At 44.5% G+C, this 12424-nt stretch overlaps 1 protein-coding gene across 3 annotated transcripts in view; it reads right to left on the bottom strand.

Moving 5' to 3' along the window:
* Positions 1-12424, bottom strand: part of cdhr5-rs (cadherin-related family member 5, related sequence) — a 57581-nt gene that overhangs the window by 31852 nt on the left and 13305 nt on the right. For all 3 annotated transcript variants that reach the window (XM_072562802.1, XM_072562800.1, XM_072562801.1), the window contains exon 4: positions 12127-12189. In XM_072562802.1, coding sequence (XP_072418903.1) covers positions 12127-12189 — 63 coding nt within the window. The remainder of the gene's footprint in view (positions 1-12126; positions 12190-12424) is intronic.

Here is a 12424-nt window from a genome sequence, read left to right as displayed (position 1 = left end):
TGCCCTCTTTAAATCTAAGCATGCACACATTCATTCACAAATGGGATGGACAAGGTAGTCAAGGCAAACAGATTTTCAGAAATATAATGGAGGATAATGTAGGAGAACAGATCAAAGTCTGTAGACCAAGATTCCAAATTGAAAAGAGTAATGAGAGAACTTTCTTAGGTTTTGGCAATGATATCACATTGCTCTCAATCACCATGATCCTCAATTCAATACCGGGTCAGTTGGATGTGGTTTGAGTTAATAGTTTTCTTTCTTTTCACACAGAGGGAGAGAAAGAGAGAACAAAAATATCTCGCTTGCTTGCAGACCTTTTGGAGGTCTTAGTCCAACAGGTGTCTCTCTTCTCAGTTCTGTCACCAACTGCTAATTAGAACCAATCCAAATTCTGTGGCCAAGCAGCTTTTTATCTTCAACCCAAAAGAACTTGGAAGTCTCATAAAAGTATGAGATCCAGTTTTTTGAAAAAAATTACATGACCTTATAAATAAGTGACCATACCGTTCCACTTTTTCTTCAAGTTGTAAGAAAAAAATCTCATTCATTGTCTGCAACAAAGCAGTTTCAAATTTCCATTTTTCAGTTTAACTAAAATATCTGTAATCCTCACAAGGCCCATAAGGCACAAGACAAACTGCTCCAAGGTTGATTTAAAAATTGAGGAGAAGATGAGAAAGAGCAGAAGTCATCAGTTAGCTTAGATTTTAAAAGCCTGAGGATCAAAGGAAGGGAAGTTGGCCAGATTATTGGGGAGCTTGATAGATTGGAGTAATGAATTTAAACTTTAACAAAATGGAGATGGAAGATTGTAGATGGCAAATTTATAACTTGGTAGGAACAAAAGAAAAATGTTCATAGAAATATTAACTGTGATAATATATGTCATTCAGCTATAGCGTGTGTTTCATTAAAGCAATTTCACTATAACATGATTGATGAAATGGGGACAGTCTCAATAGCACAAATTTTAAAGTATATATTGGTTATAACACAATTCTGACACAGTTAATTGAAATAATGCCACTATTATGTGATTTTCTTATAATATGGGGTTGCATGAGAATAGAACTACCATGTTATAGCAGAACTGACTATATTGAACAATCATAGAGCACAGTATGAGGCCATTTGACTCACCAAGCCTGTACTGGCTCTTTGAAAGACTTGGATCATTAACACTACATTTTTGCTCTTTCCCCTAATTCCTGCCACTGTTTCTGTTCCAAGTGTTTGTCCCATTCATTCTGAAAGTTATCATTGAATTTACATCCAGCATCCTTGCAGGCAGTGAATTCCAGAACTGAACCCATCTTTATAGGTCCCTCATCTTTGCCCCAGATCTTTTGCCAATTAATCTCTACCCTATCTAATCAAGAATATTTTTGATTTCTTAAACAAACTTACATTCATATCTCTATAACACAATCCCTACCATCAAATACCTTGTTAGAGCTGGTGCTGATGCAGGGAGTGGTTAGAGCCTGGATGTTGGATAGTTAATGCAGATTCTTACTTGACTGCATTCACGATTAGACAGAAAGGGACACGCAGTTGGGGAGAGTTTAGGTAGGTCAGAGGAGGAGCATGCTTTGTCTATTGCCCTAAGTAAGATCCAGAACCTAGTCATGGGTAGCATAGTTAAGTTCATGCTGGGGAAGGGCAAGTCTCAGACATGGTGGGCAAAGTGTTGAAAATAACAAGCAGATACATTACTCTCAGAACATGGATAAGAGAAAATATTTCTGCGAGGAGGTGGGTAATGGGAGACCAAAACTAGAGGCCATAAATACAAAATAATTACCAATAAATATAACAGGGAATTACCAAGAAACTTCTTTACCTAAAACGTGGTTGTAATATGCTACACAAGGATGTTGAGCTGATTAGTATAGATGCATTAAAGGGAAGACCAGATTAATATAAAGAAGATCAGGTGAAGTAAGGCGAAAGAGAAATCATGTTAAGTATAAACATTGGCATAAATCTATTAGATCTTTCTATGCTGGAGATGTAACTTTATGTAATTGCTTCAACCCAGACCATTCTGACCTTTTAAACTAAAGTTTTTTTTTAAAAGCCTCAAAAGCAATAATACATGACTGTTGCAGCTTACTTCAGGATGTAACTTCGGGTTGGTAATACCTCACATTGTAGATGATATGAAACATGTTTGAGTTTCAGTTTAATGTGGGCCATGCCATTATATTTTAGCTCCTGGTAACCCACCCTTAGACAAATGCTGATAAGCCATTCCTCGGAGATAGGCACTACCTCATAGGCTTCACACATCAGCTGCAGAAAAACTGACCAGCATGGAACAAAGTTTGAAAACTACTAGCAGAACTACAGGGCTCACTGCGACATAGAACATTACAGCTCAGTACAGATTACAGCTCAGTACAGGCCCTTCAGCCCTCGATGTTGCACCAACCTGTGGAACCAAGCTGAAGCCTATCTATCCTACACTATTCCATTTTCATCCATATGTTTATCCAATGACCAGTTAAATGTCCTTAAAGTTGCCGAGTCTACTCCTGTTGCAGGCAGGGCATTCCAAGCCCCGACTACTCTTTGAGTAAAGAAACTACCTCTTACATCTGTCCTTTATCTAACACCCCTCAATTTAAAGCTATATCCCCTCGTGCTAGCCATCACCATCCAAGGGAAAAGGCTCTCGCTGTCCACCCTAACCCTCTAATTATCTTATATGTCTCAATTAAGTCACCTCTCATCCTTCTCTCTAAGAAAATGGCCTCAAGTCCCTCAGTCTATCCTCATAAAACCTTTCCTCTATACTACGCAACATCCTGGTAAACCTCCTCTGAACTCTTTCCAAAGCATCCACATCCTTCCGATAATGCGGTGACCAGAACTGTACACAATACTCCAAGTGCGGCCACACCAGAGTTTTGTACAGTTGCAGCGTGACATTGTGGCTCCAAAACTCAATCCCTCTACCAATAAAAGCTAATACACTGTATGCCTTCTTAACAACCCTATCAACCTGGATGGCAACTTTCAGGGATCTATGTACATGGACACCAAGATCTCTCTGCTCATCTACGCTATCAAGAATCTTACCATTAGCCCAGTACTCTGTATTCCTTTTGCTCCTTCCAAAGTGAATCACCTCACACTTTCCACATTAAACTCCATTTGCCACTTCTCAGCCCAGCTCTGCAGCTTATCTGTGTCCCTTGGTAACCTGCAACTATCACAATCAGTACTAACCACAATTCTACCGACCTTAGTGTCATCTGCAAATTTACTAACCCAACCATCTACACCCTCATCTAGGTCATTTATAAAAATGACAAACACTGGTGGCCCCAAAACAAGTCCTTGTGGTACACCACTATTATGCCAGGATGAGCTTTTCCCATCAACCATCAACCTCTGTCTTCTTTCGGCTAGCCAATTTCTGATCCAAATTGCTAAATCACGCTGAGGGTGGTATATGTATGGAATGAGCTGCCAGAGTAAGTGGTGGAGGCTAATACGATTACAACATTTAAAAGGCATTTGGATGGGATTATGAATAGGAGGGATATGGGCCGGGTGCTGACAGGTGGGACTAGATTGAGTTGGGATATCTGGTCGACATGGACAAGTTGGACCAAAGAGTCTGTTTCCTATGGATAATACTCCATAGGCCTTCTTACAAGCTCTATCCACCTGAGTGGCAACTTTCAAAGATTTATGAACATAGACCCCAAGATCCCTCTGCTCCTCCACCTTACTAAGAACCCTACCATTAACCATATATTCCGCATTCTTATTTGTCCTTCCAAAATGGACAACCTCACACTTGACAGGATTGAACTCCATCTGCCACTCCTCAGCCCAGCTCTGCATCATATCTAAGTCCCTTTGCAGCCGACAACAGCCCTCCTCACCATCCACAACGCCACCAATCGTCTGCAAATTTACTGACCCACCCTTTGACTCCCTCTTCCAAGTCATTAATAAAAATTATAAACAGCAGAGGACCCAGAACTGATCCCTGTGCAACTCCACTTGTAACTGGGCTCCAGGCTGAATACTTACCATCTACCACCACTCTCTGACTTCGACCGGTTATCCAGTTCTCTATCCAACTGGCCAAACTTCCCGCTATCCCATGCCTCCTGACTTTCTGCATAAGCCTACCATGGGGAACCTTATCAAATGCCTTACTAAAATCCATGTACACTACATCCACTGCTCTACCCTCATCCACATGCTTGGTCACCTCCTCAAAGAATTCAATAAGACTTGTAAGGCAAGACCTACCCCTCACAAATCCATGCTGGCTGTCCCTAATCAAGCAGTGTCTTTCCAGATACTCATAAATCCTATCCCCCAGTACCCTTTCCATTACTTTGCCTACCACCGAAGTAAGACTAACTGGCCTGTAATTCCCGGGGTTATCCCTATTCCCTTTTTTGAACAGGGGCACAACATTCGCCACTCTCCAGTCCCCTGGCACCATCCCCATTGACAGTGAAGACGAAAAGATCATTGCCAACGGTTCTGCAATTTCCTCTCTTGCTTCCCACATAATCCTAGGATATATCCCGTCAGGCCCGGGGGACTTGTCTATCATCAAGTTTTTCAAAATGCCCAACACATCTTCCTTCCTAACAAGTATCCCCTCTATCTTACCAGTCCGTTTCATACTCTCCTCTTCAACAATACGGTCCCTCTCATTTGTAAATACTGAAGAAAAGTACTCATTCAAGACCTCTCCTATCTCTTCCAACTCAATACACAATCTCCCACTACTGTCCTTGATCGGACCTACCCTCGTTCTTGTCATTCTCATGTTTCTCACATACGCATAAAAAGCCTTGAGGTTATCCTTGATCCTACCCACCAAAGATTTTTCATGCCCTCTCTTAGCTCTCCTAATCCCTTTCTTCAGCTCCCTCCTGGCTATTCTGTATCCCTCCAACACTCTGTCTGAACCTTGTTTCCTCAACTTTATGTAAGCCTTCTTCTTCCTCCTTACAAGACATTCAACCTCCCTCGTCAACCAAGGTTCCCTCACACGACCATCTCTTTCCTGCCTGACAGGTACATATATATCAAGGACACGTCGTATCTGTTCCTTGAAAAAGTTCCACACTTCAACGACATCCTTCCCTGACAACCTGTGCTCCCAATTTATGCTCCTCAGATCCTGTCTTGCAGCATCGTATTTACCCTTCCCCCAATTGTAAAACCTGCCCTTTGCGCGCACCTATCTCTCTGCATAACCAAGGTGAAAGTCACAGAATTGTGGTCACCATCACCAAAATGCTCACCCACTAACAAGCCCATCACTTGTCCCGGTTCATTACCAAGTACCAAATCCAATATGGTCTCCCCTCTGGTCGGACAATCGACATACTGAGTTAGAAAAGCTTCCTGGACACACTGCACAAACACCGCCCCGTCCAATCTACTTGATTTAAAGAGCTTCCAATCAATATTTGGGAAGATGAAATCGCCCATGACTACTACCCTGTGGTTTCTGCACCTTTCCAAAATCTGTTTCCCAATCTGTTTCTCCACATCTCTGCTGCTATTGGGGGGCCTATAATAAACACCCAACAAGGTGACTGTTTCTTTCCTATTTCTGACTTCAGCCCATACTACCTCCAAAGACAGATCCCCCTCGATCTGCCTTTCTGCAGCTGCTATACCATTTCTAATTAGCAACGGCAACCCCCCCTCCTTTTTTACCACCCCCCCAATCTTACTGAAACATCTGTAACAGGAACCTCCAACAACCATCCCTGTCCCTCTTCTATCCACGTTTCTGTGATGGCCATAACATCGTAGTCCCAAGTACCGATCCACGCCTTAAGTTCACCCACCTTATTTCTGATACTCCTCGCGTTGAAGTATACACACTTGAGCCCATCTCTGTGTCTGCAAGTATTCCCTGTCACTGCTACTTTCTCCACAGCCTCCCTACATTCTTGGACATCCTGAAAAACAGCTAACCTACTTGCTGGACTACAAGTCCGGATCCCATCCCCCTGCCAAATTAGTTTAAACCCCGCCCCCCCGAAGAGTGCTAGCAAACCTACCTCCCAGGATATTGGTGCCCTTCTGGTTCAGGTGCAACCCGTCCTGCTTCTACAGGTCCCACCTTCCCCAGAATGCAGTGCAATTGTCCAAATACCTGAAGCCCTCCCTCCTACACCATCCTTGCAGCCACGTGTTCAACTGCACTCTCTCCCTATTCCTTGCCTCACTGTCACGTGGCACCGGCAACAACCCAGAGATGACGACTCTGTCCGTCCTAGCTTTTAGCTTCCAGCCTAACTCCCTGAGCTCCTGAATGACCTCCCCACCCCTCTTCCTACCTATGTCGTTGGTGCCAATGTGCATCACGACCTCTGGCTGCACACCCTCCCCCTTAAGGATTCTGAAGACACAGTCCGAGACGTCTCGGACCCTGGCACCCAGGAGGCAACAAACCATCCAAGAGTCTCGCTCATGTCCACAGAACCGCCTGTCTGTCCCTCTAACTATAGAGTCTCCTATAACTAGCGCTCTCCACCTCGCCCCCTTTCCCTTCTGGGCCTCAGAGCCGGACCTCGTGCCAGAGACCCGGTCACTGCAGCTTACTCCTGCTAGGCTGTCCCCCCGCAACAGTATCCAAAGCGGTATACTTATTGTTGAGGGGAACGACCACAGGGGATCCCTGCACTGCCTGCTTCCTCCCCTTCCCATCTCTAACTGTTACCCAGCTACCTATGTTCTCTGACATAACTATGTCCCTGTAGCTTCTATCCATCACCCTCTCAGTCTCTCGAATAATCCTCAGTTCATCCAACTCCAGCTCCAGTTCCCTAACACGGTCTGTGAGGAGCTGGAGCTGGCTGCACTTCCTGCAGGTGAAGTCGGCAGGAGCATCGGTGGTCACCCCAACCTGCAGTAGCCCTCTATACTATCAACGACACCTCCAACCTTTGTAGTCATCTGCAAATTTACTAACCCACCCCTCAACCTCCTCATCCAAGTCATTTATAAAAGCTACAAAGAGCAGAGGTCCAAGAACAGAGCCTTGCAGGACCCCGTTCAACACTATCCTCCAGGCAGAATACTTTTCATCTACAACCACCCTCTGCCTTCTGTCAGCCAGCCAATTCTGAATCCAGATAGACAAATCTCCCTGTATCCCAAACATCCTTACTTTATGAATGAGCCTCCCATGGGGAACCTTATCAAATGCCTTGTTGAAGTCCATATACACCACATCCACTGCTCGACCGTCATCAACCTGTCTTGACACCTCCTCAAAGAACTCAAAAAGATTTTTGAGGCATGACCTGCCCCTCACAAAGCCATGCTGACTGCCTTTAATCACACTATGCTTTGCCAAATAGTCCTAAGTCCTATCCCTCAGAATTCTTTCCAAAACTTTGCTGACCACGGACGTAAGACTGACTGGTCTGTAATTGCCAGGGATTTCCCTATTACCCTTCTTGAAGAGAGGAACATTTGCCTCCGTCCAATCCTCCGGTACAACTCCTGTGGAGAGTAAGGAGGCAAAGATCTTTGCCAGCAGCTTAGCAACCTACTTTATCGCTTCCCAGAGCAGCCTAGGATAAATCTGGTCTGGCCCTGGGGACTTGTCAATCTTAATGTTTTCCAAAATTTCCAGCACATCAATTTCATCAATTTTGATCTGGTCAGGACTGTATCCCAGCTCCTCTAAGTTTTCATTTACAACAAGTTCCCTTTCCTTGGTGAAAACCGAAGCAAAAAACTCATTTAGGGCTTCCCCTATCTGCTCAGACTCCACGCGCAAGTTCCCTCTGCTATCCCTGATCGGCCCTACCTTCTCCCTGATCATTCTCTTATTCCTCACGTATGAGTAAAACGCCTTTGGGTTCTCCCTAAACCTTCTTGCCAAGCCTTTTTCGTGCCCCCTCCTGGCTCTCCTCAGTCCATTTCTGAGCTCCTTTCTAACAAGCCTGTAATCCTCTAAAGCTGTGCTAAGTCCTTGCTTCCTCCACCTTACTTAAGCTGCCTTCTTTCTTTTGACGAGAAGTTCCTCTGTACTCGTCACCCAAGGTTCCTTAATCTTACCCCTTCTTACCTGTCTCGGAGGAACAAATTCGTGCATCACTCGCAACAACTGCTCCTTAAATAGTCTCCACATGTCTGCTGTGCCCTTTTTGTGGAATAATTGCTCCCAGTCTGTACTTCCCAACTCTGATAGCGTCACAATTTCCTTTTCCCTAATTAAATATTTTCCCTCGGTAACTGCTCCTTTCACTCTCCAAGGCTATGCTAAATGCCGCACCAACCAACCCAACCGCCCCATGGCTGAACACTTTAACTCCCCCTCCCACTCCGCCAATGACATGCAGGTCCTTGGCCTCCTCCATCGTCAGACCCTGGCCACACGACACCTGGAGGAAGAGCGCCTCATCTTCCGCCTAGGAACCCTCCAACCACACAGGATGAATGTAGATTTCTCCAGCTTCCTCATTTCCCCTCCCCCCACCTTATCTCAGTCCCAACCCTTGGATTCAGCACCGCCCTCTTGACCTGCAATCTTCTTCCCAACCTCTCCGCCCCACCCCTTCTCCGGCCTATCACCCTCACCCTCACCTCCTTCCACCTATCGTATTCCAGCGCCCCTCCTCCAAATTCCCTCCCCCCTACCTTTTATCTCAGCCCGCTTGGCACACCAGCCTCATTTCTGAAGAAGGGCTTATGCCTGAAACGTCGATTCTCCTGCTCCTCGGATGCTGCCTGGCCTGCTGTGTTTTTCCAGCAACACATTTTTCAACTATGCTAAATGTGAGGCAGTTGTGGTCGATTTCTCCAAAGTGCTCTCCCACCGCGAGATCTGACACCTGTCCTGGCTCGTTGCCTCGTAGGTTTAAGGTGAGAGAGGAAAGATATAAAAGGGACCTAAGGGGCAACTTTTTCATGCAGAGGGTGGTGTGTGTGTGAAATGAGGACCAGAGAAAGTGGTGGAGACTGGTACAATTGCAACACTTAAAAGGCATCTGGATGAGTGCATGAATGAGATGAGTTGAGAGGGATATGGGGCAAATGCTGGCAAATGGGATTAGATTGATTTGGAATATCTGGTCAGCATGGACAAGTTGGACTAAAGGGTCTGTTTCTGTGCTGTACATCTCTATGACTGTATGACCTGTTTGGTCACCATCTCAAAGAACTCAATAAGGTTTGTGAAGCACGACCTACCCTTCACAAAACCATGTTGACTATCCTTAATCAACGTATTCCTTTCTAGATGATGATAAGTCCTATCTCTTGTAACCTTTTCCAACACATTACCCACAACTGAAGTAAGGCTCACTGGTCTAAATTACCAGGGTTGTCTCTACTCCCCTTCTTGAACCAGGAAACAACATTTGCTATCTTCCAGTCTTCTGGCACTATTCCTGTAGACAATGATGACATAAAGATCAAAGCCAAAGGCTCTGCAATCTCCTCCTTGACTTCCCAGAGAATCCCACCCAGGAGACTTATCTATTTTCACACTTTTCAGAATTGCTAACACCTCCTCCTTGTAAATCTCAATCCTGTCTAGTCTAGTAGCCTGTATCTCAGTATTCTCCTCGACAACATCGTCTTTTTCCAGTGTGAGTATTAACAAAAAAAATTTATGTAGCGCTTCTCCTATCTTCACTTATTCCATGCACAACTTACCATGATTGGCCCTAATCTTTCTCTAGTCATTCTTTTTCCCCAAAATACCTATAGTGAGCTTAAGGTTTTCCTTGATTCTATCTACCAACAACTTCTCATGTACCCTCCTGGCTCTTCTTTGCTCTCTCTTTAGGTTTTTTCTAGCTAACTTGTAACTCTCAAGTGCCCTAGCTGAGCCTTCACATCTCATCCTAACATAAGCTGCCTTCTTCCTCTTGACAAGAGATTCAACTTATTTAGTAAACCTCCCTCGCTCTATCACTTCCTCCCTGCCTGACAGGTACATACTTATCAAGGACACACAGTAATTTTTCCTTATTCAAGCTTCACATTTCCTTTCCCATCCAATGCATCCTAAATTTTACCCAATTGCATTATAATTGCCTTTCCCCTGCAATAACTCTTTCCATCGCTGAAGTAAACATAACCAAATTGTGGTCACTATCACCAAAGTACTCACCTACCTCCAATCTAACACCTGGCCAGGTTCATTACCCAGTACCAAATCCAATGTGGCCTCGCCTCTTGTTGCCTTGTCTACATGCTGTGTCAGGAAGCCACCCTGCACACATTGGACAAAAACTGACCCATCTAAAGTACTCAAACTATAGTATTTCCAGTTAATATTTAGAAGTTGAAGTCCCCCATAACAACTACTCTGTTACTCTTGCTCCTATCCAGAATTATCTTTGCTATCCTTTCCTCTACATCTCTGGAACTATTCAGAGACCAGCAGAAAACTCCCAACAGGGTGACCTCTCCTTTCCTATTTCTAACCTCAATAGACAAGTCCTCAAATATCCTTTCTGCCACCGTAATACTGTCCTTGACTAACAATGCCACACCTCCCCCTCTTTTACCATCTTCTCTGTTCTTACTGAAACATCTAAATCCCAGAACATGCAACAACCATTCCTGTACCTGCTCTATCCACGTCTTCAAAATGGCCATAATATTGAAGTCCCAGGTACCAACCCATGCTGCAAGTTCACCCACCTTATTCTGGATGCTCCTGGCGTTGAAGTAGACACACTTCAAATCACCTAAACCCTCCTGAAAAGTATTAGCAAATTTCACCCCCAGGATATTGCTACCCCTCTGGTTCAGGTGTAGACTATCCTGTACAGGTCACACCCACCTCAGAATGAGCCCCAATTATCCACGTATGTGAAACCCTCCCTCCTGCACCATTCCTGTAGCTACGTGTTCAAATCCTCTCTCTCCCTATTCCGTTCCTTGCTAGCACGTGGCATGGACAACAAACCAGAGACAACAACGGTTTGTTCTAGCACTAGGCTTCCACTCTAGCTCCCTGAATGTCTGCCTTAACTCCCCAACCCTTTTCCTATTTATGTCGTTAATACCTATGTGGACCACAACTTGGGGGTGCTCCCCCTCCCCCTCAAGGATCCCGAAAACATGATCAAAGACATCACGAACACTGGCACCTGGGAGGCAACACACCAACCGTGACTCTCTCTCGTTCCCACAGAATCTCCTATCTGTCCCCCTAACTACGGAGTCCCCAATGTCTAATGCTTTGTTCATCTTCCCCTTCCCTTCTGAGTAACAGGGACAGACTCTGTGTCACAGACCTGTACCCTATGGCTTACCCCTGGTAAGTCATCCCCCCCCAACAGTGTCCAAAATGGTACAGGGATTCCGTGCACTGTCTGTCGGTTCCCTTTCCGTTGCCTGACTGTAACCCATCTGCCTTTTTCTTGTATCCAAGGTGTGACTACCTCCCTGTAACTCCTCTCAATAACCCCCTCCGCCTCTCAAATGATCCAATTAACGTTCAGAAATCAGTAACAGCTTGTGGAGTCTCCATTGTTCCTAACCAATACGTTACACAAAGAAAGACAACAGCATAGCCCAGGAGCATACAGTACAGGATGTGCCAGTACAACTTTTATGGGTTAGGAATAAAGATGGATTTATGTGCATGTGCAGAACAACCTAAAAAAGGATGTACAACTCTATTGGCCTGGATGTTTCTGCGCATAGTGACTAGGGCGGCATGGTGGCTCAGTGGTTAGTATTGCTGCCTCACAGCAGTTCGATTCCAGCTTCAGGCAACTGTCTGTGTGGAGTTTGCTCATTCTCCCCGTGTCTGGGTGGGTTTTCTCTGAGTGCTCTGGTTCCCTCCCACAGTCCAAAAGATGTGCAGGTCAGGTGAATTGACCATGCTAAATTGCCTATAGTGTTAGGTGCATGGGAAATAGGTCTGGGTGGGTTACTCTTTGGAGGATCAATGTGGACTGGTTGGGCCGAAGGGCCTGTTTCCACACTGTTGGTAATGTAATATATCAATTAGCTATGTGTTTCATAATTAAAGATGTTAATGCTATTTATCATATTTCAATCCAAAGGTATCTATCAGAAAATGGTTAGATAGACTAAAAATAATGAGAATAAGAATAATTTTAAAATAATGAGATATCCATATACCTGATCTGAAGTTGCAACATCAGTACATGTTATCGTTGCAAAGAGAAGTGGGGAGGATAGTAGCTGTTGATAAAATGGAACATACACAATGTTACACAGTAAGAATAACATTCACACTTAAAAGTTGCAATGCTTTCATCTCTGCTTCTAAGGACCGGAGCTAATTACAAATTGTTCACAGGTTGTTTTTCAGTCCATAACACATGGCCCTAATGGAGACGCCGAACACTGGCTTGAAATTGTGCTTGGAACTAATTAGCATTGTTTATGTATTAAAAAACATTTATTCATTCACAGA

The sequence above is a fragment of the Chiloscyllium punctatum genome, chromosome 44 (assembly GCF_047496795.1).
Source record: "Chiloscyllium punctatum isolate Juve2018m chromosome 44, sChiPun1.3, whole genome shotgun sequence".
NCBI classification, from domain to species: domain Eukaryota; kingdom Metazoa; phylum Chordata; class Chondrichthyes; order Orectolobiformes; family Hemiscylliidae; genus Chiloscyllium; species Chiloscyllium punctatum.
The sequence above is the reverse complement of the archived record's forward strand: the minus strand, read 5'-3'. Positions and strand labels throughout refer to the sequence as shown.